The sequence below is a fragment of the Oculina patagonica genome, chromosome 11 (assembly GCF_052425735.1).
Source record: "Oculina patagonica isolate OP01 chromosome 11, crgOcupat, whole genome shotgun sequence".
Lineage (NCBI taxonomy): Eukaryota > Metazoa > Cnidaria > Anthozoa > Scleractinia > Oculinidae > Oculina > Oculina patagonica.
In genome coordinates this window covers 8,672,663-8,696,621 of record NC_135768.1, presented here as the reverse complement: position 1 = coordinate 8,696,621, position 23,959 = coordinate 8,672,663, and the positions used below count along the sequence as shown (strand labels likewise).

The window sequence follows — 23,959 nt, the reverse complement described above, 5'->3', positions numbered from 1 at the left end:
GTAGTCGAGGATTAACCGTTGTGGTATTTACCTCATCACCCTGTGTTTCATGCTAACAAGCCCAGAAAGACAAGAGTGGTCTTTGGTTGTGCGGCAAAGTTTAGAAGGATGTCTTTAAATGATCAACTCTTAAATTAATGGTCGAGATCTTACAAGCAGTATCGTGGGTGTGTTGACAAGATTTCGTCACGAACGAGTCGCACTTGCAGCAGACGTGGAAGCCATGTTCCACCCGGTTGAGAGTGTCATCAGACGATTATGACGCGTTTAGATTTCTTTGGTTATCGGACAATGATCTGAATCAGGAACCAGTTGAATACCGCATGGAGGTTCATTTGTTTGGGGCCACGTCGTCGCCGGCTTTTTCCAGCTTCGCCCTCAGGAAAACGTTAGAAGATAACATCAATGAATTTGACGAAGAGGTTGTGGAGACTGTAAAGAGGAACTTTACGTGGATGATTTCCTCAAGTCAGTAGAATCATCTGTTCACACTGTAAACCTTGCAGGTCAACTACGAGAGCTTCTCTCCAGGGGTGGGTTCCGTCTTCACAAGTGGCTCAGTAACAGACCTAAAGTTATGGAGACTATATCTGAACGTGAGAGAGCTTCGTCAGTCCTAGACCTAGACTTGGATAAGGAAAGACTTCCTGTTGAACGGACTTTGGGCCTGAGATGGGACATGCGGAAGAATATGTTTATTTTCAGCGCCGTTCTGAAAGATAAGCCCAACACGCGCAGAGGGATATTGTCTCTGACAAGTTCGATCTACGATCCTCTAGGATTCCTCGCGCCGATCATTCTTCTTGCCAAGAAACTACTTCAGGATTTATGCAAGCAAAAGCTAGACTGAAATGATCCAGTTGACGAGGATGAAAATCAGAGATGGGAAAATGGAAAGAAGAACTGCCCAAACTTCCTTCCCTTTTTTAACTCTTCAGTTATTTCAGGCAGCCAGACACTTAATTATTTATTTATACTTTATATATGTCTTTTCCTTTTGTAAATATTTAGGGTAAATAAAGTTTGTTGTTGTTGTTGATAGCTGTCAAGAGGTGCCTCAAACCTGCCGATCTCGGAGAATAGAAGACCGTCGAGTTACATAACTTTGCTGACGCCTCGCATTTTGCCTTTGGTGCTGTCTCGTATCTAAGACTGGTGGATATGAAGGATAATGCTTACTGCTCGTTCCTCATGGGGAAATCCCGTCCTGCGCACATCAAGCCGATGACAGTTCCAAGACTAGAACTTTCAGCTGCGGTTTTGGCCGTTCACTTGGACAAGACCCTTAGTTTGAGCTTGAAATACCAGTGCAGCAATCTGTATTTTGGTCAGATTCTACTACAGTGCTCCAGTACATCAGGAATGAGTCTGCCAGATTCCATTCACGTTCCAAAATCAAAGGGGATATTCTAAAGTTTAAAATTCAGCTGAAAATGCCCATTTGGGGTTATTTTAGCTGAATTTCTTCTAAAAATTCACCTGATTTGTTGCCCTTTATTGTTTTTTTTTTCCGGCTCAGTTACTTTTGGATAAAATGAGCGGTTTCTTGCCGAAAAAGTCTATTTTATTTAAGTCAGAAATTCGTCCAGTTTTCCTCCTTCTTTACCGTTTTTAGACGTTCGGGCTAGAAGACAAATTTAAATGCCTTTTCAGCTGACTTATGTCAGCTAAAATAATGCTATATGTACGTGTTTTCAGCGGAAGGCCCTTTTAGCCGTCTCAAAACCGCACGACATTACATAGAGCTGGTCGAGAAGGTTAAACGTATATTAAACCGAGAGAAATTTGCCGGCTCTTGTCATGGTTTCAGAAATTTCCGAAACCTTGACATAAATTGTTTTTAAAAATTTCCGAAACAGAAACATACCACTAAATGGTTTCAGAAATTTCTGAATCCATTTTGCTACAATAGTCTAAAACATTTACCAAAGACGTCCAGCAGAATTTGTTTCGGAAAATTTTGAAACCACTATTGGTCCCCTAAATAGAGAAAAGCATAGGGTGGATTTGGAATTTTCTGAATCCATTCCATAATATGAATAAAGTGGTTTCGGAAATTTCTGAAGCCATTTGGAAGAATGGGTCCAGAAATTTCTTAAACCATGCATTTTACTTATGGATTACTTAAAAAAATTTGGGAAAATTCACCTCTTTGCCTACGTAGCACAATAACACTATTGAAAAACCAATTGTTTTACTGCTTTGATACCCATTTTTCATATTCAATTCTACGGCATAAAACGATAGAAAGGTCCACTGTGTGTATTTTTAGATTAATAAAAAATATTTTCTTTACATATTTCAATTTAAACGTCCATTGTTCTACAACTGTTTAACATTGTCTTGCCAATTAAAAGACTTCTATCAAAACTAAACATTCTTTGCTAGTAAGCTTTGATACTTCTCTTTTAGATACTTGTACGTCGCTGATCGAACTGTTTAGTTGTCCAGTTTAAATTTAACAAGAACTTGAAAAGAAACAGGCCAGTTTATCTTCCTAAATGTTTGTATCCGCTTAAGTTACATATCCGGGCTGCATGCCATTCTTTCCTCCAACTCCCTTTCCAATACTGAAGCAAGAATACACACGTCACCATTGACTTGGACTATCCTGCCAATAACTGATACGTTTTTGTAGTTTTTGATATGCGTACGAAAACGAATTCGAATACATCCTTTTTAGCAGATCCCATGAGGTCGTCGTTGTCTACCTCAGCAACACGCGACAATACTAGCTTGGTCTCGGTTCTGATATATAGCGCCTTGTGTATTCCTACAAATAATCCGAAAAGATGCAATCAATTACTCACTTAAATAAAGAGTTTATCAAAACATCCATGCACTATTTTATAGCTTTCTCAGTTTTAGTCTCGTCAGTTACTGATGATATCATAATAAATGTGAACTACTGAAGACCGAGGGCAACGAATTCTTCAAAGCTGTGACAGAACCGAGAACAACTATATTGATATAAAATATATTTATAAAAAATATATTTTGTTGTTTTCTCCTATTACGATGAATCTCCCACATTAAAGAAAAATCTCAGCTTCGCTGGCCCAACACAAAGGATTGTGTCAGTTTTATTGCAACACAAACCGCGAAAACAGTAACACGACTTTCAAATGGTTGATAAACATGACACCACCACGTTGCACATTTTTTGTGTAGGAAAACTTTTAAAGATATAGTTCATAAGCTGACTATCTCGATAGCCTGCGAATACAGCCGCCTCTCACCGTTCTCGATAGTACGTGCGAAACGCAAATAAAGAGTAGCAGGTTTGGAGTAATTCAAGATTAAAATTTTGAAGTATAAGTACCACACAAAAAATGGCCCCCGCTAGTTTCCGCTGGATTCTTATGTACTAACAAACATTGAAATCTATAGACTTACATTTATTTTTAGGCTGCCACTTAGCTTTTAGTAACATTACGAAAATGGTGCAAATTAGGACGTACATCAACCAAATAATAAAAGTAGCGTTACATGATGCATTTGCGACCTCGTGTTGTAATTATTTTGCCGAGTATTCGGCTCTTTCAAAACTAAGCAAAGTAAATTATTTTACCTGCAGATGGAAGGACTGAACCGAGTCTGCTGCCATTCGCTGTCTCCTTTATTCTAAAGGCTCCTTTATTCTAAAGGCTTCATCGGTTAAGCCAGTTCAGTGTAGCAGTTTTTAACTCTGATCGGTTAAACCGCCCGTTAGTGCCTTTGAATAACAGCTACACATCAAATACACAGTGCGACTCACGCAACACAACAGGGGGAAATGCCTGGTATTTCCGTTTTACCGCACAGATTACACGTGCTTTTATTATGGCCAGTTAGGAGATTTTTGAATAATATCATCGGGGGCATTTCCAATCTAGCACACTTTTAATCACAACGACACAACTTAATTTTGATATACTTTCTATATCCTCAGTACCTTTCTTGCTACTAACTGTATAGCCAGACTAACTCGAGGTTCGTCAAAAAACGAAATACATTTGCATATTCGGCAAAACTAAACCCATCGGTTAACCATAGCATTCCTTTGATGCCTGTAATGAGAGGTGACGGTCTTGTGGTTAAACGGACACGTAGAGATCTGCCAAAACGGTTGAAAACAGTCAAAAGACATGTAACGATTTAGAAGTTGTATACTGCTCAAGGAAAGGATGTCTGTTAAAGTCTGGAAGGACGATTACATCCTAGGATTATTGATTTTACGGCTGTTTACCCGTTAGAACATGCAGAAGATTGAGAGACAAACCCCCGTAAGGTAGTTTATAGAGAATGGTTTGCAAGTAAGTGAAATGATAGGTCGTGAAGTATGATCGTCCGGGTGAGAGTAGTTCTGAGAAGAACTGTTGTTGGTGACTGACGTTTCGACAACCTGAGCGGAAGTCATCTTCAGAGTCAAGTGAAAAGTTGTTGTCAGTCGATGTTGTTATAAGTCTGGTCCGTTGATGTTGATTGGTCAGTTTAGCCGTGATGTAAACTGACCAATCAACATCAACGGCTAAACTGACCAATCAACATCAACGGACCAGACTTATAACAACATCGACTGACAACAACTTTTCACTTGACTCTGAAGATGACTTCCGCTCAGGTTGTCGAAACGTCAGTCACCAACAACAGTTCTTCTCAGAACTACTCTCACCCGGACGATCATACTTCACGACCTACTGATACTCCTGGGTTCAAACCATTTACTAAGTGAAATGAGTTCTGATATTCCGCTCGCTGTGGTGATGAAATAATTTACATTTCGACGCGCTTTAGCAGTTGGAATCGTTTCTCGATTAGTGAACATATTTGTCGGGTCCTTGCCAGTCTGCTGGATGTCTACGTGAATGTAAACGAAGCGAAAAGATATCTTAATTAACTATATTTTAATTTTAAATGGAATAAAACTTACCACGGCATGGTTCATGTTTGATTTATTTTCGAATAAACGTTAGCTGGTCTTGAGCGGAGCCCATTTTTGCGAATGTCTGTTATTTGATTTTCCCTTATTCTTTAGTACCAACGTATGACGTATTTTCTCGATTAAATCCCAGCTCTAGAATAAACTCGAAATAAACGGCCTGGTTGCCGGTGTTTATTCAAATTGTGACTTTTATTTGAACCCGACTAAAATATCCAGCAGCCGGCGCGGGATCTATTTTAAAAAACTAGATACCCAGCAGTCTAAAATTCTCATAGAATTTCCACGACAATATTTCATTTAACTCTCCTTAGGTTCTAAATATTAATGTTTTGGTTTTGTAGTGGACAATCGAATTCTCACAGCCGCGGCGTACTTTAAGAAGAATTTCTGACTGCGGTGTATCAAGTATTTTTTAGAACGGCTGTCCGTGAAATTTTCGCGAACTATTTGTGAAAAAACCTTTAAAAATCGATGTCCGTCTTTTCTAGTCTTTGGCGAAATTACTGATTTTGGCAAAACTGAAAATAGTATGGAAAGCGTTTACTGATTTGTTTGGATACTAATGTATGTACGAAATGGTTTCGGAAATTTCCAAATCCATGCATACGTCATGCATTCAAAATGGACTCGAAAATTTTTGAAGCCACTTTATTGTGTATGCACTGGAAGTTTGATTTCAAAGCTGCAGGCAATTTGAAATGGCTTCGGAAATTTCCAAAACCACGGGATTCATGTTTCGTAATATCTTAAATCGTAGCAAATAAAAATGGTTTTGGAATTTTCCGATGCCACTTTCATAGATAGGAATTGGACTCGGAAATTTATGAGACCAAAATTCAGTCGTTGAAGCTAAAACTTTTGAGCTGTCTAAAAATTGATTAATTAAGGTTATTTAAGCCGAAAGCAGTTTTTATCCGGCTAAAATGACACTGTTTTATGAAATTTCAGACGGATTTGCCAATTTCCTCCGAAAACACTAACAATTAGCAAATACAGTCGAAGCTCTCTTAACGGACACTCTCGTAAGCGGACAGCTCTACTTACGGCCGCCTTGTTTGAAGCCCCGTTTTAACTTCCATACAAACTCTGTACTTATACATTCTCGTAAGCGGACATTCCCGTAAGCGGCCGCGGACACTTTCAGAGATTACGACTTAGACGTTTTCTTTGTTTTTAAGCCCCCATAAGCGGACACCCCAAAGAAAGTCCTATTCAAAACCTCTGTATCTTGTTTTAATATCATTGAACTTCACATCGCCGTTCGTCACAATGATTTTACAGTAATTACAGTACCATTTTTCAGTGTTTGTTTTGTCGTCATCCACGTCCGTCCGGTTATTGTAAGCTGGGCAAGCTCTCGTATACGGCCATCTATCCCCTACACCTCTAGTGGCCGCTTACGAGAACCATTCTTGTAAGCGGCCAGCTCCAGTTGCGGACACTTTTTTCGCGTCCCGAGGGTGTCCGCTTACGAGAGCTTCGACTGTACTAGCTGAATTTCTTTAACTTTGGAATATCCCCTTTGATTTTGGAACGTGCTCATACGTTTGTATCTAATCGCCTGACGATAAGTCACGACCATAAAGAGCCAAAGTAGTGGAGATACGTGACTTAACCCCGCTGACGACGCCAGCAGGGGACTCTCTGTTGATGGGATGATCTTAAGTAAATGGCTGAGTGGCCCTGAATTCCTGACGAGAGAGGAAGGCCTTTGGCCTCGTGATCCTTCCCACCAACTGAAAGAACTATCCGCAGACAATCTAGTACTCAAATGAGATGTTCATACGTACAGCCAGGCTGTATTAAATCAACCAGCAGAAGATTTTCTCTCAAAATTATTTCTTTAATATTCCTACCTGGATAAGCTAAGAAAAGGATTTGTATGGCTGCTGAGAATCAAGAATTGGTTAATTCAAAGGCAACGTGGATTTTCAGTGAACAGCAGTCCCTCCGTTAGTCAATCCCCTCTATAAGAATTGTTTGTCAAAAAAAGTTCGAGTGGCCGAAAGGGAGATAATCAGTCATATACAGAAGCTATCCTTCCCGAAAGTCATTAAACCTCTTCAAAGAATTTCCAGAAATCAAGTATTAGCACGCCAAGTAAAACCCCATCTAAGGAAGTTGAAGGCTGTCTTTCCCTTACGCAAGCTCAGTCCAGTGTTGGATGGTGACGGGATTCTTCGTGTTGAAGGAAGGCTAAAAAATGCTGCCATCAATTTTGACGCTAAACATCAGATTATTCTTCCCTATTGTCACCATGTCACAGATTGATTATACGAAAGTACACCAAGAGGCAGGACACCTTGGTCAAGAATACGAGTTGTCCAGTCTAATATAAGTCAGTTATATTGGATTGTCAAAGACGATCAGCCGTGCGTCGAGTTCTCAGTGAATGTATTCTGTGCAGAAAGCTTGATGCAGCCCATGGAGAACAGTTTATGGCTGATTTACCTAAGGGAACGATTGTCACTGTAGTTTGCACAGTCACGGAGACTAGGACTCGCTCACGTGCTGTGTCACGTGAGCTCTTGCGTCCGTTCGTGTTCGGTGTACTTGTTGTTTAGCCTCCCTGTCTTTTATGGTTCCTGTAGTCTTCCTGCCGGCTTCACCTCACCGTTTAGGGATTAGGCAATTGATATTTTTTACATTAGTAGAGTTGTGACCATGAATAAACCGGAGAATCCTCCATCTACTTAGGTGGTGAGTTCATTATGGAACTTATGTTATCTGTGGGCAGCATATTGACCTCGTGCTGGACTATTCTCTTTTCCTTAACTAATGAGTTCGTAATGGAACTGTTGTTATCTCAGGGCGGCATTAACCTCCTGCTAGATCATTTTGCTTTACTTGGGTGGTGAGTTCCCTATGGAACTCATGTTATCTGAGGGAAGCATATTAACCTCGTGATATATTATTCTGTCTAACTTGAGTGGTGAGTTCCTTATGAAACTCATGCTATCTGAGTGCAGCATAATGACCCTGTGGTAGATTATTCTGTCCTACTTACTTACTTGGGTGTTAAGTTCCTTATGGAACTCATGTTATTGAGGACAGTACATTGACCTCGTGTTAACTTGAATGTTGAGTTCCTCATGGAACTCATAATATATGAGGGCAGCAAATTGACCTCGAGCTGGATTATTCTGTCTTACTTGGGTGCTGAGCATAATGACCCTGTGCTAGATTATTCTGTCCTTCTTACTTACTTGGGTGGTAAGTTCCTTATGGAACTCATGTTTTATGAGGGCAGCATATTGACCTCGTGCTAGATTTAATTGTCTAACTTGATTGCTGAGTTCCTCATGGAAATCATGATATATGAAGGCAGCATATTGACCTCGAGCTCGATTATTCTGTCTTACTTGGTTAACTCAGGGCGGCATATTGACATCCTTCTAGATTATTCTATTTTTTTTTTCGGTTGATGAGTTCCTTATGGAACTCATTTTAACTCAGGGCGGCATATTGGCATTCTGGCAGATCATAATGTCTTATTTGGGTGTTATAACGTTATGGAACTAACGTTATTTGAAGACAGCATATTGACCTCGTGGTTGATTATTCTGTCTTACTTAAGTGGCGAGTTCCTTATGGAACTCATGTTATCTGAGAGCAGCATATTAACCTCTTGCTGGATTATTCTGTCTTACTCGGGATGCGAGTTCCTTGTAAAATTTGTATTTTTCTATGATTTTTTCGCTTTCTGTATCAATTTTTCGTTTGTTCTTTCGCTGTAAGTTAGCTTGCCTGTATCGTTTGTATTTCAGCAAATCGCTTGTTAACAGGTTAAAGTGCGTATTTTTGGAGTTGTGCGTGAATTTGATTACAAAATTTAAGTCCAGATCACTTTAAATGACCATAGATTACGGACACACAAATAAGATTAGTTGTTCTTTTATGTTCTGAGAAGTGAAATGTACCGTAAATACCAGCCTTAAAATACAAATGGGACTATTTTGCACTTAGCCCTTTAACTACACTGTATACAAGCTTATAGATGATAACGACTTAGGATACAGACAATATTTTATTTGTATGTAATAGAAAAGTAAATATGACATTCATAGTTCTGAAGGCATGGCAAAAATAAGCCCTTTACAGTTGTTTCAAAAACTTACATGTTTATAAGGCTAAGAAAAATACAATGTATTAGTCAAATTACAATCATCATGATCATGTTTTATGCGGAAACAAAAATTAAGGAGCATCGATAAGCTCTTCATTTATACTTCAACGTCAATGATTTTATAAGTTTAATTGATTATTGTGTTTGTTGTGGTTTAAATTTATCTTAAGCTTATTTTTTTCAATCCAGTTTGATTTTTATTTTTCATTGTCTTATATTAATTATCATAATCTGTAACAAAAGGAAATACAAATCAAACCGTTTTAAAAATTTTAAACAAAAGATAAATTTGAACCATGCACAGCATGAACAATAATTACTTGTCCAAGAAAAGATTATACCATCTTAGTATTTTAAAAGCTTTTACCCTGAATGTAAAGAAGCAGGCCGACTTTGTTTAAAAAATGTACTGGAAATAAACACAGCAGACAATAAAAATACTGTGTTGGATAGCCTTCATTTATCTGAAAGACTCACTTTTCAACTGTACAAAAATAATATTGAGAGACTCAAGTGTGATAAAGGCTTCTGAGAGGACCTTGCAAACCAAATGCATCAACAGGCTGTGGCACTGGCCTCATCTTAAGTTGTCTGACTCTGAAGGACCCTCTGCTTTCATAGAGTATTCCAGATCAAATAAAAATTATTTTATCTTCTTCTCAGTCATCATTCGTCTGTATCTGTCAAAGAACATCAACTTCTGTGCAATAAATCTTCCAAAGGTATTTTCCTCTGGGGATATGGAAGAGGTATTTGAGGGAGCACATTTATGCACTCGTGCATTAAAGTATGTGTTGTTTTCTCCAGGTCCTTGAACTTATTACTCTGTCTGCATTTCTGAGAGTAGTTGTTTTCCATCTCATCGTCAGCATCAGTTTACTTTAAGGTATCTCTGCTTGGCTGTGCCAGGAACTTGGAACTGAAGATGCTAAACCCTTGGACGTACAAGGGCGGTGGGGGGAGGGGGTGGATGCTATCCCCCATAAGGTTTTTTGAAATGTTGAAAAGAGGATTTACTCTACAATGCTGAAACTTTCAGTAGCTGTTCATTCATCCCCTGCGGAAAGTTTTGATATGCCAAACATTTGTCTATGACATTTGATGTTTTCATTTAACCTTTTTCTTCCCCCCCCCCCCCCCGTTTTTGAAGCAAAATCGTACGAATTGTTTATTTTTACATTCCATAAGCATTCTGGCTTGATTTCGCTTCAATTTGCGATATTTTCTGACTTTCTTAGAAAATGGGGAAATCCAAAATGGCGGATCCACGATGGCGGCTCCAATGACGTCATGTGACGTCATATGGCGTCACAGCCAACAAAAACCTACTCCGTTTGGCAAGGCCTTTACATGGGTGGTAAGTTCCTTTTGGAACTCACGTTATCTGAGGGCAACATATTGACCTCTTACCTGAGAGCAGCATTTTCTATGCTATCATATGCTAGATTATCAATTCATACTTGGGTGGAGGGTTCCTTATGGAACTCATGTTATCTGAAGGCAGCATGTCGACATCTTGCTAGATGATTCTGTTTTAGTTACTTGGGTGGTGAGTTCCTTATGGAACTCATGTTATATGAGGGCAGCATATTGACCTCGTGCTAGATTATTCTGTGTTACTTGGTGAGTTCCTTTTGGAACTCACGTTATATGACGGCAGAAAATTTACCTCGTGTTACTTTATTCTGTCTTACTTGGGTGGTGAGATCCTTATGGAGCTCATGTTATATGAGGGCAGCATATTGACCTGGTGCTAAAATGTAATAAGCCTTTATAACAGGGTAACTCTATCAGCTTTCTATCAGTTTTATTCTGTCTTACTTGGCGAGTTCCTTATGAAACTCACGTTATGTCAGGGCGGAATATTGACCTCGTGCTAGATTATTCTGTGTTACTTTCTTAGGGTGGCGAGTTCTTTATGGAACTCATGCTATATGAGGGTAGCATATGGACCTGGTGCTGGATTATTCTGTCTTATTTGCTTCAGTGGTGAGTTCCTTATGGAATTCATGTTATCTGAGGGCAGCATATTAACCCTCTGCTAGATCGTTATGTCTTCCTTGGGTGGAGGGTTCCTTATAGAACTCATGTTATATGAGGGCAGGATATTAACCTCATGCTACATTATTCTGTCTTACTTTGGCAGTGAGTTCTTTATGAAACTCATGTCATCTTAGGGCAGCATATTAAAGCACCGATAGATGGTCATGTCGTACCGCACAGCTCACTAGTTCCTTATGTAACTCATGTTATTTGAGGGCAGCATATGAATCCCCTGCTTAATTGTTATGTCCTACTTGCGTGGTGAGTTCCTTATGGAACTCACTGGTGGCAGCTTATTAACCTTCTGCTCGATCATTATGTATTAACTGGGTGGTGAGTTCCTTATGGAACTCATGTTATATGTAAACAGCATATTGACCTGGTGCTAGATTATTCTGTCTATGTTAACTGAGGGCAGCATATTGGGTGATGAATTCCCTATCGAGTTAACATTATGTGAGAGCAGCATATTGACCTCGGTGAGGATTATTCTGTCTCACTTGAGTGGTGAGTTTCTTATGGAAGTCCGAGTCTTATCTCAGAGCAACATATTGACCTAGTGCAAGATTATTAATTCCTATTGGGGTAGCAAGTTCCTTATGGGGCTTATGTCATCTAAGGGAAGCGTATTGACCTTGTGCCAGATTTTTCTGTCTAACTTGGGCCGTGAGTTTCTTGTGGAACATATGTTATATGAAGGCAACATATTGACCTCGTTCTGGATTTTTCTGCCTTACTCACCACCTCGTGTCGGTGGTGAGTTCATTGTGGAATTGAGGTTATCTTATGTCAATATATTGACCTCCTGCTAGATTATTCTGTCTTACTTTGCTGGTGATTTAATTATCAAACTCATGTTATCTCAGGGCAACATATTGACCTCGGGCTATATTAATCTGTTTAACTTACTTGGCTGGTAAGTTAATTGATTGGTGAGTTCCTTATAGAACTCATGTTATGTGAGAGCAGAATATTGACCTCGACCTGGAACATTGTTTCTGTTGTTAGTTCTATTGTTCTCTCGAAGTCTAGTGAGCTGTGCGGTAAAGTGAAAGCAAACTGGAAAAGGCAGTGAAAAACTACCGCTTTATATCAAAAAGTATTTCAAGCTAAACGTCTTTATGTTAAGACAAATTATAATTGTATTTTCAGATGCTGTTTCAGGTAACACAGATATCTTAATCACTCCTGATGAACTCCTTAATCAACTCATCCTGTCAATCTGATAGCTTCTAACGTGGTTGCTATGTTGCACCAGGTGTAGGTGCCGTGTACAATGTAAAAGACCATCTTTCCACAGAAAATAATTTTGAACTTCCCTCGCAGTGGAATAACAAGGTTGTGAGAACAAAAGAAGCAGAGAATGATGGCAGGTTTACACACATATACGGTACCGCTTTTGGCACAAATCGTGACAACTCGCTCGGCTCACCCGGGCTCGCCTCGCTCCTTGTCACGATTAGTGACTAAAACCAGTACCGTATATGTGTGTACAAAAATAGCGAGCGGCAAACAAAAATTTCTGCGGCTTGAGCGCTCAAAAATATCAATCTGACTTGCTGTGCCAGGAATAATTCCTATTGAACAAATGCTCAATAAAGATAAAATGGGGAAAGGAAGGAAATCAATCATATCAACATGCCCAAAAAAAATCTCAAACAACACAAAAGAACAAGACATTATGCGTCCTAATTACCATAAAAATGAAAAAAAAAACTTTTTTATAAGAGAAGAAACCATCGAATTGTTAAAATCAGTTGACAAAAAGCTTCTTGCAAACTTTTTGACAAACAACGCGTGTTAAAAAACATGCAAATCATTGTCTGACAAAGTGCAAAAACGTTTTTTTTGACAGAAAAATGGTTGCCCTGCTAGCGGCACGCAAAATCGCGAGAGACTTACGTGAGTTGCGTGACATTTTCAGAGAGAGTCTGGAAACCATATTTTTAGTTCTCAGGCCCTTGGACGAGCAGGAAGAAAACATGGCGGCCTAATCAGGATTTAGTGTTTGGGCCGATAAAAAACGAAACAGAACAGATATTACAAAAAAAATACGCTCAGTTAACGCGCTGTAATTTTTTGTGCCCCCACAGAAGCTGGCGAAGTGAAGCGAAGAGAAGAAATCGAGAAATAACAGGATTTGATCACAGAAGTTTATCGATCGATCGAAAGAACTTTCCCGAAACATCGGACTCAATCGGGCCTGTTTATTTTTTTTCTGCTTCAAGCATTGCTTCCACGACTTGATATGTTATCTGTCTGACCTCATTTTGCCAAACGGGAGTAGAAAGTTCGGTTAAAATAAAGCAAATCGCTTGGAAAAGAACCAACATTTTAGCCTATTTACCAAACTTTACCAAGTGTCTAATTAATGATGACATCATCCTGATGCCCAAAAGCGCATGCGTACTTGCTCAAAATAGGTGAAAAGGGTACCACAAGTGAAAAATGTGACAAAGTGAACTATATATAAGTTAACGCGGCCGTAACTTTTTGTTAGTTCACAAATTCTGGTGAAGTCAAGGGAGGTAGTGGATGGCCAACCACTTGAATCCTGTTATAATGGCTTGTGCGGATGGTGAATTACGGGGTATAGGGGGACTCCTTTCAGTGGGAGATACCCCTGGGTGAACCCGCCTCGGCCCTACTGATAACGTGGGGGTGCTCAGAAATTCCTCGGGATTTCAAACCTCGGCAGAGGTAAAAATGCGGGACAGCCGCCTTGTCAGCGGCGGGGAAAAAGTCCTAGCCGGGGCTAGGCAAGAAACAGCCAACGAGCACCCCCCGACCAGGGTTTTGCCCTTTCGTTTGACCTGTCACGCAACGTCACGCGTGACTGTCACGCTCTGTGTCACACAATGTCACGCTGTGTGTAACACAATGTCACGATTTGTGTCATGCGTTAATTTTATTTTTCTGAACACTCAGATTAAATCCAGTGTTTATTTTCTCAAATCTGATTTCGACTCTGCTGATATTCTTTTTTTTAACCTATCTAATTCTTCTTGTCGAATTTCCTGTCTCAGTTTCTCAATGTCAGGCTGTGGGGATGACTTTTTTTGGCTTAATTTTTTGTAAGGTGCATGCGAACAGTCTCTTTGAGGGCCATGTAACGAGAATATTCATCCAAAATAATTTGAAACTCTTTGTCATCAACTTTATTGTCAATGAGAGCGGCAGAAACAAGTCTATTGACAGTTTCACGTTTGGCAACAGCAAGAGAAGTAATTTCATTATTTTTCATAATTTTTGGTTCAAGTTTTTTGCTCGCTCCAGTGAAAGCGGCAGACAAAACGCCTGTAATTGCAGCACATGCTGCGAGAGGAACGCTTACCGGCAAACCAACGACTGTTACCGCTGTTCCAAGGCTGGAAGCAGAGAGAACACTGGACAAACCACCCATTAAAATTGCGGAATAATGAAAAAAAGACTTCACCTTTTTATACTTTTTCAAAACAGCTCGGTATTTTGCAACTTCTTTGTCAAATTCTGAACAAATTTGATTGATTTTTGTTAACCTAAAGTTTTCTGGTTGATTTGGCAAAGCTGGATACAGTGTTTGTTTTACGCTGTTTTCTTCGCTTACACCATAAGCAGGGGCACTCGGGAGAACATAAGCAGATGACATGGTCGTATACATAAAAGTTATTTTTGTATTTAATTAAATTAAATTCCAGCTCATATGTAAGATTTGAGCCGTTAAAATCGAAGGGATTTCCATTCTCATCTCTAATCGAAAGAGTCAGAGATGTCACTTGTGCATCAGCCATAACGTCACGCAAGACATTGGGCTGTTCACCTTTGTAATTTATGTTTTCGTAAGCCTTTCCTCGGATGTCGAAACAAGCCAAAACGGAAGACGGTTTTCCATTAAAAAGATTTTGTTCTCTGTCAACTAAATCACAATGTATGAAATAAGTTGTGGGAGAATTTAATCTTTTTATTTTAGTTTCATGTTCCAAATGCGAAGTATAATTTTTTCTTAGTAGTAAATTAGACATATTTGGATCAACAACTAATTTTTTAAACTGGGCATTTGTGATTACAAGCTGGCCAAGTGGAGTATTAATATCTGTGGGCAATTCAATACGATGTTTAGAAAAATTATTTTTCAATTCACTCGCCAACCTTTTGAGAGTGTAATGACCAGCCGGAAAGGGCACATCGATCGGCTTTTCATCTTCATTTATAAAAATGATTTTTCCCTTCTCTTTTAGATTAAACCAAGAGTTAGGGATATGAGATGACAGAAGTCTGATATAGCTCGATTTTGGAATAGGATAATCGAAATTCACAGTGTGAGGATTTTCTGTTGTGGTGACAGTGAGCACAACCATCTTTATAATTTTCTTTTGAAAAATAAATCTTTAATATAAAAATGGCTCCGCCTATTCCGAGAGCTGATGACATTTCTAAATCAATTTTTCTTGATTCCAAAGAAAGAGATTTTATGAAGTGGATGAAAACCCCAGAAGCAACTAAAATTTCTGAAGCGGCGAAAGACAAGGCGTGGAAACCTTTTCTTGCAAAATATCCAAACGCTGAAAGAACAAAATTTGTTGCACAGGTTGAATTCGCTTACAACCACACAGCAACGGCAGACATTTATTTCAAGGCAGGGCAAGGCCATTTGATAAATGTTTTTGGCTCTGACAGCAAATATTGGAGCCCAGAGATGAAAAAAGCACTGGGGGTGAATCAAATTTCAGGTGGTTTTCCACAACAGCTGTCACCAAGCGGCGCAAAAGGCGCATCTTTGCCAATTCCCGCTGTTGGATTTCACGAAGCCGCACCAAGTTTGAAAAAAATATTTAACAGCAAAATTAACATCTTCGTCACACCAGACCAATATTTCACAACAAAATTAAGAGAGATTTTTCAAAAAACAAAACTGAAGCATACATCAGGAAAAGAGTCAAAAAGGTGGCTTGCTAGCCCTAATATGGGCTACTGGCCTCAACAACTTAACTTTGCTGTCTGGTGCGCGACAACAGGCAGCGGAATTAGTCGTGAAATTTTTGATGAAGAACACTCAGCTCTCAGTTTGCCACCTGTTGTGCGTAATTTTTACCTCTTTCACGTTTATTTCACAATCAGGCGAATATTGTTTCAGATGGGTGGAATTTAGAGCGTAAGCGCCTTGCCAGGCGACCCAACGTTTAGCCAGTTCGACAACAAGTACGACGTGGCTTCGTATAAAAGAATATGCGCTGAGTTCGGTGTCGACCCGTCAAGCGATTTTCGTTTCACAAGAGGCGCAAACCACGGACTTGGTGACGTTTATATCTGGTTTACTAACATTGGACCAAAAAATTCTGGAGCAAAATACCCCGATTACGATAAATTTTCGGACGAAGGGGGAGCTGCAAGCAAGGGTAACTTAATTCAATATATCGAGCCAGACGACGCTGCATATGCACAGGCAGACTGGTTTTGTCCTAACGCCGCAGAAGGGCTGACTCAGGCAGGTTTGTCGAGAGTAAACCAGTCGATAGAGGCTTTTGTCTACTGTATTCTGGGTTCGCAGGTCAACGTTCGAAGTAGCATACTTGGCACAGGCGGCCGCGCAAAGGAGGCTCAAAGTGAGTTCCTCGTGTTGGTTGAAGACGCTATAAGGCAACCAGATCTGGCAAAGTCAGTTCAAAGATACCAACTTTCTATCGATGAAGCGAAGGTTCGGCTTAACCTTGCTGTCTGCCCTGGTGCCTGGCTGATGCCGGGTAGTATGGTGATAAACACAGAAAGCGTTGTCGGCTACAACAATCAGCTGAAGCAGGCTGTAGCAGGAATGAAAATAGGATTGAATAATGATGTTAATAAATCAACAAAAAAAGCAGCTCTTAAACTGATGGCCGGAGGACCATCAAAGGTAAACCCACCAAACAGCCACCCTTCAAATCCTATACACAAGGAGTCACAAAGGGACACAAAAAAAAATACGGCACCAGTGAGCACAGAAGGTGCTAAAGCTGAAAGCGCGCAAAGCGCAAAAGCGACGAAGGTCGAAGTCAATGATACACACGAAATAAACAAAGCAACTGTCGCTGTTGGCGCGGTTGGAGCTGCAGCTTTGCTCTACGCCCTTATGCGTTAACGTCTCTTCTTGATGTATCTTTCAACAAGAAAAACAACCACAGCAAGGATAAGCAGCCAGGTGTGTTCAGCAAGAAAACCGATGGCTTGACCCGCGGTTTTGAAAAGAAAGCTCACAATCGAGCCAATGAGCCCTGGCAGAGCTGATGCAACCTTTGAGCCAACATCTTTCAGGCCTTTTCCCAAAGCTTTGCCGGTAGCCTTCAAAGAGTTTGTAATGGCCCCAATAACAGCACCAATCGTGACACCAGCAGCAAGAAAGATTGCTGTTACTGTCACGCCATTTTTTTTGAAGATTTCTTTGATCCTCTCACGAAGTGGAAGCGCCCTTTCTCTTTCCGCAATCTGCGTTTGCAAACGTGCGAGCTCCTCGGTTCTTTCCGCAACTCTTTCTTCTGCGGCTTGTTTTTCAGATGGTGAGTCATTTTCATCTTCAATAATTTTTTTGTCTTCCTCGTTTTGGCGCTTCAGCTCGGCTTCTTGCTCTTTAAGATCATCTAACGTTCTTGTATCGTTGAGCCTTTCTTGCAAAGTGTTTCTTTCGCTCTCTTTGGCAGCGAGGCTTGCCCTTAGTTGGTCGACTCGTGTTTGTTCTTTCGCTTTCTGCTTTGCTTGTTTTTCAAGAGCAGCAAATTCTTTTTTTGCGTTTTCAAAATCCTTTTCAAGATTTTTTTTCAGTTGCATAAGTCTGCGCAATTCTGATTCATTTTCAACATTTGACCCAAGTTGTTCAATTCTTGCCTGAGTTCGCTCGTTTCTTATTCTCAGATCTTGCACTTCTTGGTTTGCTTTTTCTTTTTGCGTGCCAATTCTTTCTGCTTTCTGTTGTAGTTGAATTTCAGCTTCTCTTAATAATCTTTGGCGCTCATCTTTTATTTCTTTATTGTCTCTCTCAATAAGTTCTTGTGCCATTGGTCCAAGTTCTTTCCTGATTTCTTTTGTAAGACTTGGATTTAGCTGTTGTTCACCACCTGTACCCCTTTTGGTGGTGAAAAGGTCATATATTTTTTTACCAGCTCCGGCCATTTTTACTTGTAATCTGCCCTTTAGACTGTAAGAGGCTTCAAGATTTGTTGATGAGCTTTCTGGAAACACCCCTTTTAGAGCATTCCATGCCTTTTCGCTCATTGATTGCGCACTGCCAAGCAAAGGTGTTTCTTCGTAGGATGTGTCTGGCAGCCCGCTCTTTTCGTGCTGCATTGTTTGCATTTCATGTTCTTCACCCCCATGGTAGAATGTTGATGCCATATCTGGCTGAAATTCTGTTGTTCTGTTTACCTCTTGTTCATCATCATCGTAATCACTTTTATGGTCAAGTTCGTTGTCCAAATCATGGTCTTCGTATCCAAAATCACCACCACCTTCCGCCATCACGTAATTTATATATATTTTCAAATTAAACTTTTCAATTTAACAATAAAGGTTATCGAGTGATGGCTGCTGTTCAAGAAAACCTTCGACCGGGACGCACGGAGAAAATCCTCGGCGCACTGAAAGCCGAGCGCGCTGTAAAACGAATCACTTTTGACCGCACTGAAGCCAATCCAGAGGAAACGTTGTATGTTTCGGTGCCAAAGCTGAACGAAAACGAGGTCATTGTGCCTGGCTCGCTGGCGCTGCGCTTCAACATCGACTTGAGCGGAGGCCATGCCAACAACTTTCTGGTTGACAACGTCAGCCGAGCTCTGGTCGACAAGTTTGTTGTAAAGTACGAAGGCACCGTCATGCAGGACACGGTTGGCTATGACATCTACAAAATATTCGAAGATTTTTTCCTTTCGCAGGAGGAGCGCGACGACAGGGTGCCAGAGGGCATTCAGAGCGAGGACCTCAACAAAATTCGCTCAAATGCTGGCGATAAGAAAACTTCAGGAGTCGAAGCAGAAAAAAAGCTGAATGAGCTATATGGAAATAAATACCGGATCCGTCTGGATCACCAGATTTTAACTGACCACGGGGCATTTTATCCTCAGGCACTATACAACGATCTTGTTTTTGAACTGAAGCTCGCGGCAGCCGAACATGTTGTAAGAGGCTCAGATGCAACAAAACTGAAATACAAGCTGACAAACATCCAGCTGGAGTACGAGATGATAAGAAGCAAGGAAATTGCAGATGAGGCGTTTAGCGCTTACTCGGGCGGCAAAGAGTTCGCTTACGACCACATCCAGCGTGCCGAAGTTGTTACTTTTGCAAAAGGATCCGACACACGTCTGAATCTTAAGGTCAACCCTCAGAGGAGGTCCCTAAAAGGTATCTTGCTACTTTTTATAGAGCAATATGCCAAAGGTGCAAGGATCTCGGAAAAGTACATTAACCCAGACCTTACAAAAGTAAGCGTCACTGTCAACGGCTCGCCAAACATGCTGTACAACAACGGCATCGAAGGAATGGACATATGGGAAGAAGTTAAAAGATTCTACATGAAAGAAAAAAATAAAACGCAGCACATGACCCTGCAAAAGTTTTACACAGAAGACAAGTTCGGCCTTCTGATTGATCTGCGTTCCATGGCTGACCACTCGATGCACGGAAGCGGCAAGCGCCTTGTGAACACAAAGGACGGTGTCCAGCTTGAGCTAGAGAGGAAAACAAGCGGCTCAGGTAATTTGAACTGCCACATTTACGTAATCAGCGACGCCCAAATGAATATAATTGGCAGGCAGTTAGAATCTGTGCTTTTATAATATAAGAACGAAGTTCTGAAATGGATCCTGCCAATATACCCTTTAACGCCCTCATTGTTAGACCAACGAACTCAGGAAAAACAAGGTACGTGGTCAATCAGCTTTGTGGCCCTTTCCGAGGCAAGTTTGACTACATCGTGCTCATCTGCCCGACTTTCGCGCACAACAAGACTTATTATCGCTTTGCTGAGGAAGATCCGCGCTTTTATGTTTACATTTGCGAGCAGCACGAGGTTGAATATTGGTTAAGTCTGGCAAGAATTCTTTTTGAGGGTACAAACACTCTTATTATCCTCGATGACTGCGCTGCTTCTAAAGATGTGAAAGGGAGAACGGGGGAGTTGGTGAATCTTGCTTTCTCTGCTCGCCACGCAGGTTTGAGCGTTTGGGTGCTGACTCAAAAAATGACAAGCATTACATCCTCATTCCGCGAAAATGTTGCGGCAATCGTTTTCTTTTACACCCCCTCTGCCAAGACCACGAAGGCAATCTTTGAGGATTACGCTGGCGAACTTTCCCATGAAGATTACAAAGAAGTCATTTCAAAGCTGAAAAAAAATAAGTTTTCGCATCTTGTTATTTCTCATCGCCACCCTTACGGCACAGAATTTTTTTATTGAACATATTTTTTAGAGTAATAAATGGCTGACCCGTTCGCAACTTCCACCGATATCACTGCAAGTGAACGAATTATGTTAGAAACGTCCGTAATGGAATTGCTTGAACCTGAACCAGGCAGTATGCCGTCAGAGATGCAAGCAGCGGGACCTGACATTCCAGCTTTACGTGAACAGCTTGCAAGACTTGTTTCAACAGGCAAGTCTAAAGAAGCAATCGGTGTGCAGCTAACTCACGATCAGGTAAAGCGCTTGACCGACAAAGACGTCGAAAAGTACTTCAAGAGGTACGAAGCGTATGTTGGGGCCAAGACCACAGAAAATCTTATCGACAGCGCGCTCACTCTTTTTACGAAAGCCGCAAGTCTGTTCGTGCCCTTAAAAAATATTGAAGCTTTGCAAAAAGAGCTAAAAAATGACTACATCATCAACAACGAGCTTTCCAATCTTGTCGGCGGTTTGTCTTTCAAATACGGCAAGTTTCTTGCTCCAGCTTCTGTTGCTTTGATAACAGCAAAGCACATTGATTACAGCACAGCACCAGAAGCGACTCTAGAAAGCGAGCATAAAGATCTTCCTGAGTAAATTACTAAGCAATGCTAAGAAAATGCTAAGTAATTACTGAACAATGCTCATTAAATGCTGACCAAAAAAGTTTGCTAAGCATTTTTCATTTAAATATTATTATTTTTTCTAATAAATGGCGGACCCTGAAACACAAATACCAAGCGAACCTGCAGTTGTTCAAGAAAACGTTCGGGCCACAAGTCACTTCAACAACTCCTGCAACAAAACCTGCCAAAAATCCAAAGCGAGTGGCTGCTGGCAAGCTTGCAGCTGAAAAAACAAAACAGGCTCGTGAAGCACAGAAAAAAGCTGCTGTCGAGGCCGCTGCCATAATTGCAAAAGAAAAGGAAAAGAAATCTGCGTCTGCTAAGCGAAATGTAACTCCACCCGTAACGGAACCAGCTCCGACCGAGTCTCCGCCGGAATCCAGCGGTCTAAGCACAAATCAATGGATCTCTTTGCTGGGCATTGGCGTTGCAATTATTACAACTTATTTCAAACGCGAAGACATCAATGCCTTTTTCAAGAGCAAAACCCACCCAGCCAAAGGCACGGCACCAGAACCCAAGCCCGCTCAAGAGGCTCCTGCAGAGCGGCAGCGAATCAGCGCATCATCGAAAATTCCGCAACCAAAAAGAGGAATTCGTCCGATGGATTAATAAACTTTCAATTAAATATTTTTTCATCATTTTATAATAAAATGTGGAAAGTCCCTGACATCCAACAGTTTATGTTAACCGTTGCTGCAGTTTCAACGGTTGGCTTGGTTTGGATAAATTTCACGGAAAAGTCCGTCAAAACAATCGTTTGGATTGCAAAAAACCCAGATATTTTCGTGAAAGTGCGCGAAAGCGCTCAAGAAGAAGGGGAACAATGAATTTTCAATTAAATGTTTTTTTTTTTATTTTATACTGAACTAAGTTCTACCGTCATGTCCGACAACAAGCTCGTGAAAACACTCATGGATGCCGCCACTCTTACCGGTCTCGCCGCAGGAATCGGCTGGGCTGCCAAAAAAGTTGTGAAAGAAAACTTTACATCCGACCCAAGCAGCAGTTTTATGAACTATGTAAAGTTCACAGCCGTCATGACAGGCAGTCTTGCACTAAAACAATATCTCGAGGACCAAAAAATCCTCCCAACCAATTAAAACAAAATTCGCATAATATAAGAACAAAGACACACAATGGCAAGCATCGCGATTATGGCTGGCGGAGCTATCTTGAACGCTGCTGCTTTCATTGGCGGCAACTACCTTGCTCGAGCTTTGGGTGGCGGAGATGACGCCGCTTTAAAAGAAAAAGAAAGACACGACAAAGCTCTCGAGGCTTACCAGGCCGCTTACGCTAAATACTCTCGCGACCGCACCAAACTCCTCGACTGGATACAAACTAACGCGGAAATAAAAGAGCAGGCCAAACAGAACTTCACTAACACTGACTACGCTTTCAAACTCTACAACCAGGCACATCCTGACAAACAAATTATTTTACCGAAAGAGCCCAAGTTTTCTGATTTTTATCAGCCAAGCGAGCAGCAGAAACAAGGTGAACTTATGTTCGTTGGTGCTGGCGCGCTTGCACTTGGGTACGCTGCCTTTCGGTTTCTTTAAACTTTTCTTTTTTTCTTGTATACACACATGGACGCAAAGATCTCGAAAGTCTACTATAGCCCCCAGGGCTACTGGAAAGGAATTGCCGCGATAAAAAAATTAGCCGAGGCCGCCAAGGTTTCCGAAGATGCTGCAAAAAAGTGGCTAGTTAAGCAGGCCCTTTGGCAGATCTACCTTCCGGCACCACGATACGTTCCTCGCCCAAAATTCGATGTTTCTTCTCCTAACGCGGTCCACCAGGCGGACCTTCTTTTTCTGCCACACGACAAACTGCCGAGAGGGCGAAAAGTTTACAAATACGCGCTGACTGTTGTTGACGTTGCTAGCCGTTACAAAGAGGCCGAGCCGTTGACCTCCAAAGATTCAACTGAGGTTGCAAAAGGTTTTCAGGCAATTTACAGGCGAAGTGCACTAAAATGGCCACAGATGCTGCAAGTTGACCCCGGGCGCGAATTTATGGGTGCTGTTACCAAAGAAATGGAAAATCACAAAACTTATATTAGGCGAGGGCGTGTTAACATCCACAGAGATCAAGCCATTGTTGAACGTTTTAATCAAACACTGGCAGAGCGCCTGTTTGGTTATCAGTACGGTGTCGAGTTGACCCTGCCATCTGGCCAGCGGTCGACAGCGTGGGTAAAAAGGCTACCCGAAGTTGTTGACGCTCTGAACAACGAAGTAACCAGTCTTACTGGTAAGAAACCAGCTGCAGCAATCAAAGAAAAGGCTGTTTCGTCAAAACCGTCCTCAAAATATACAAGACCTGTTGGCAAGAAAGAAAAAAAAATCCCTTCTCTCGTTAATGTGCGCTTTCTCTACCAACCTGGCGAGCTGGAAGGTGGTGTAAAAAGGGCAACAGATCCGATTTGGTCATTAAAAGTCTACAGCATTGAAAGGTCTGTTACTAAACCTAATCAGCCAGTGCTTTATTACTTACACGATGGTCCCAAGCGCGGCTTCGTGCGTGAAGAATTGCTAGTTATTCCTCCAAATACACAGTTACCGCCAGAAAAGCTATAAAAGTTATTTTTATGTGGCTTATACCCGTAAGCATTTGTATGTATTCCATCATCCGCTATCCATCGCTTTGAGTCAAAAGGCGACAACGAGACCTTGTTGAGATGCATTCCGTAAATCTCATGACCCTCGCTTCTAAGTATGTTCATTCCATGCCATAACTGCTTAGTGCTAAAAAGCGTTTCCTTATACTGTTCATGTACAATTTGCTTCTTGACAACGCTCTTTTTTACACCCTTCGCTTTTTTGATTTTTTTTCGGTCCGCAGTTTGC

General features: G+C 41.0%; 1 protein-coding gene and 1 pseudogene across 2 annotated transcripts in view; one reads left to right on the top strand and one right to left on the bottom strand.

Annotated features, from left to right (window-relative positions):
• The window catches only part of LOC144631070 (uncharacterized), a 125,777-nt pseudogene that overhangs the window by 15,466 nt on the left and 86,352 nt on the right, over positions 1-23,959 (bottom strand). The gene's annotated exons all lie outside the window — the stretch shown is intronic.
• On the top strand, positions 18,620-19,873 carry LOC144630821 (uncharacterized). Its single transcript, XM_078489184.1, has one exon. The coding sequence runs from the start codon at positions 18,620-18,622 to the stop codon at positions 19,871-19,873; it is 1,254 nt and encodes a 417-aa protein (XP_078345310.1).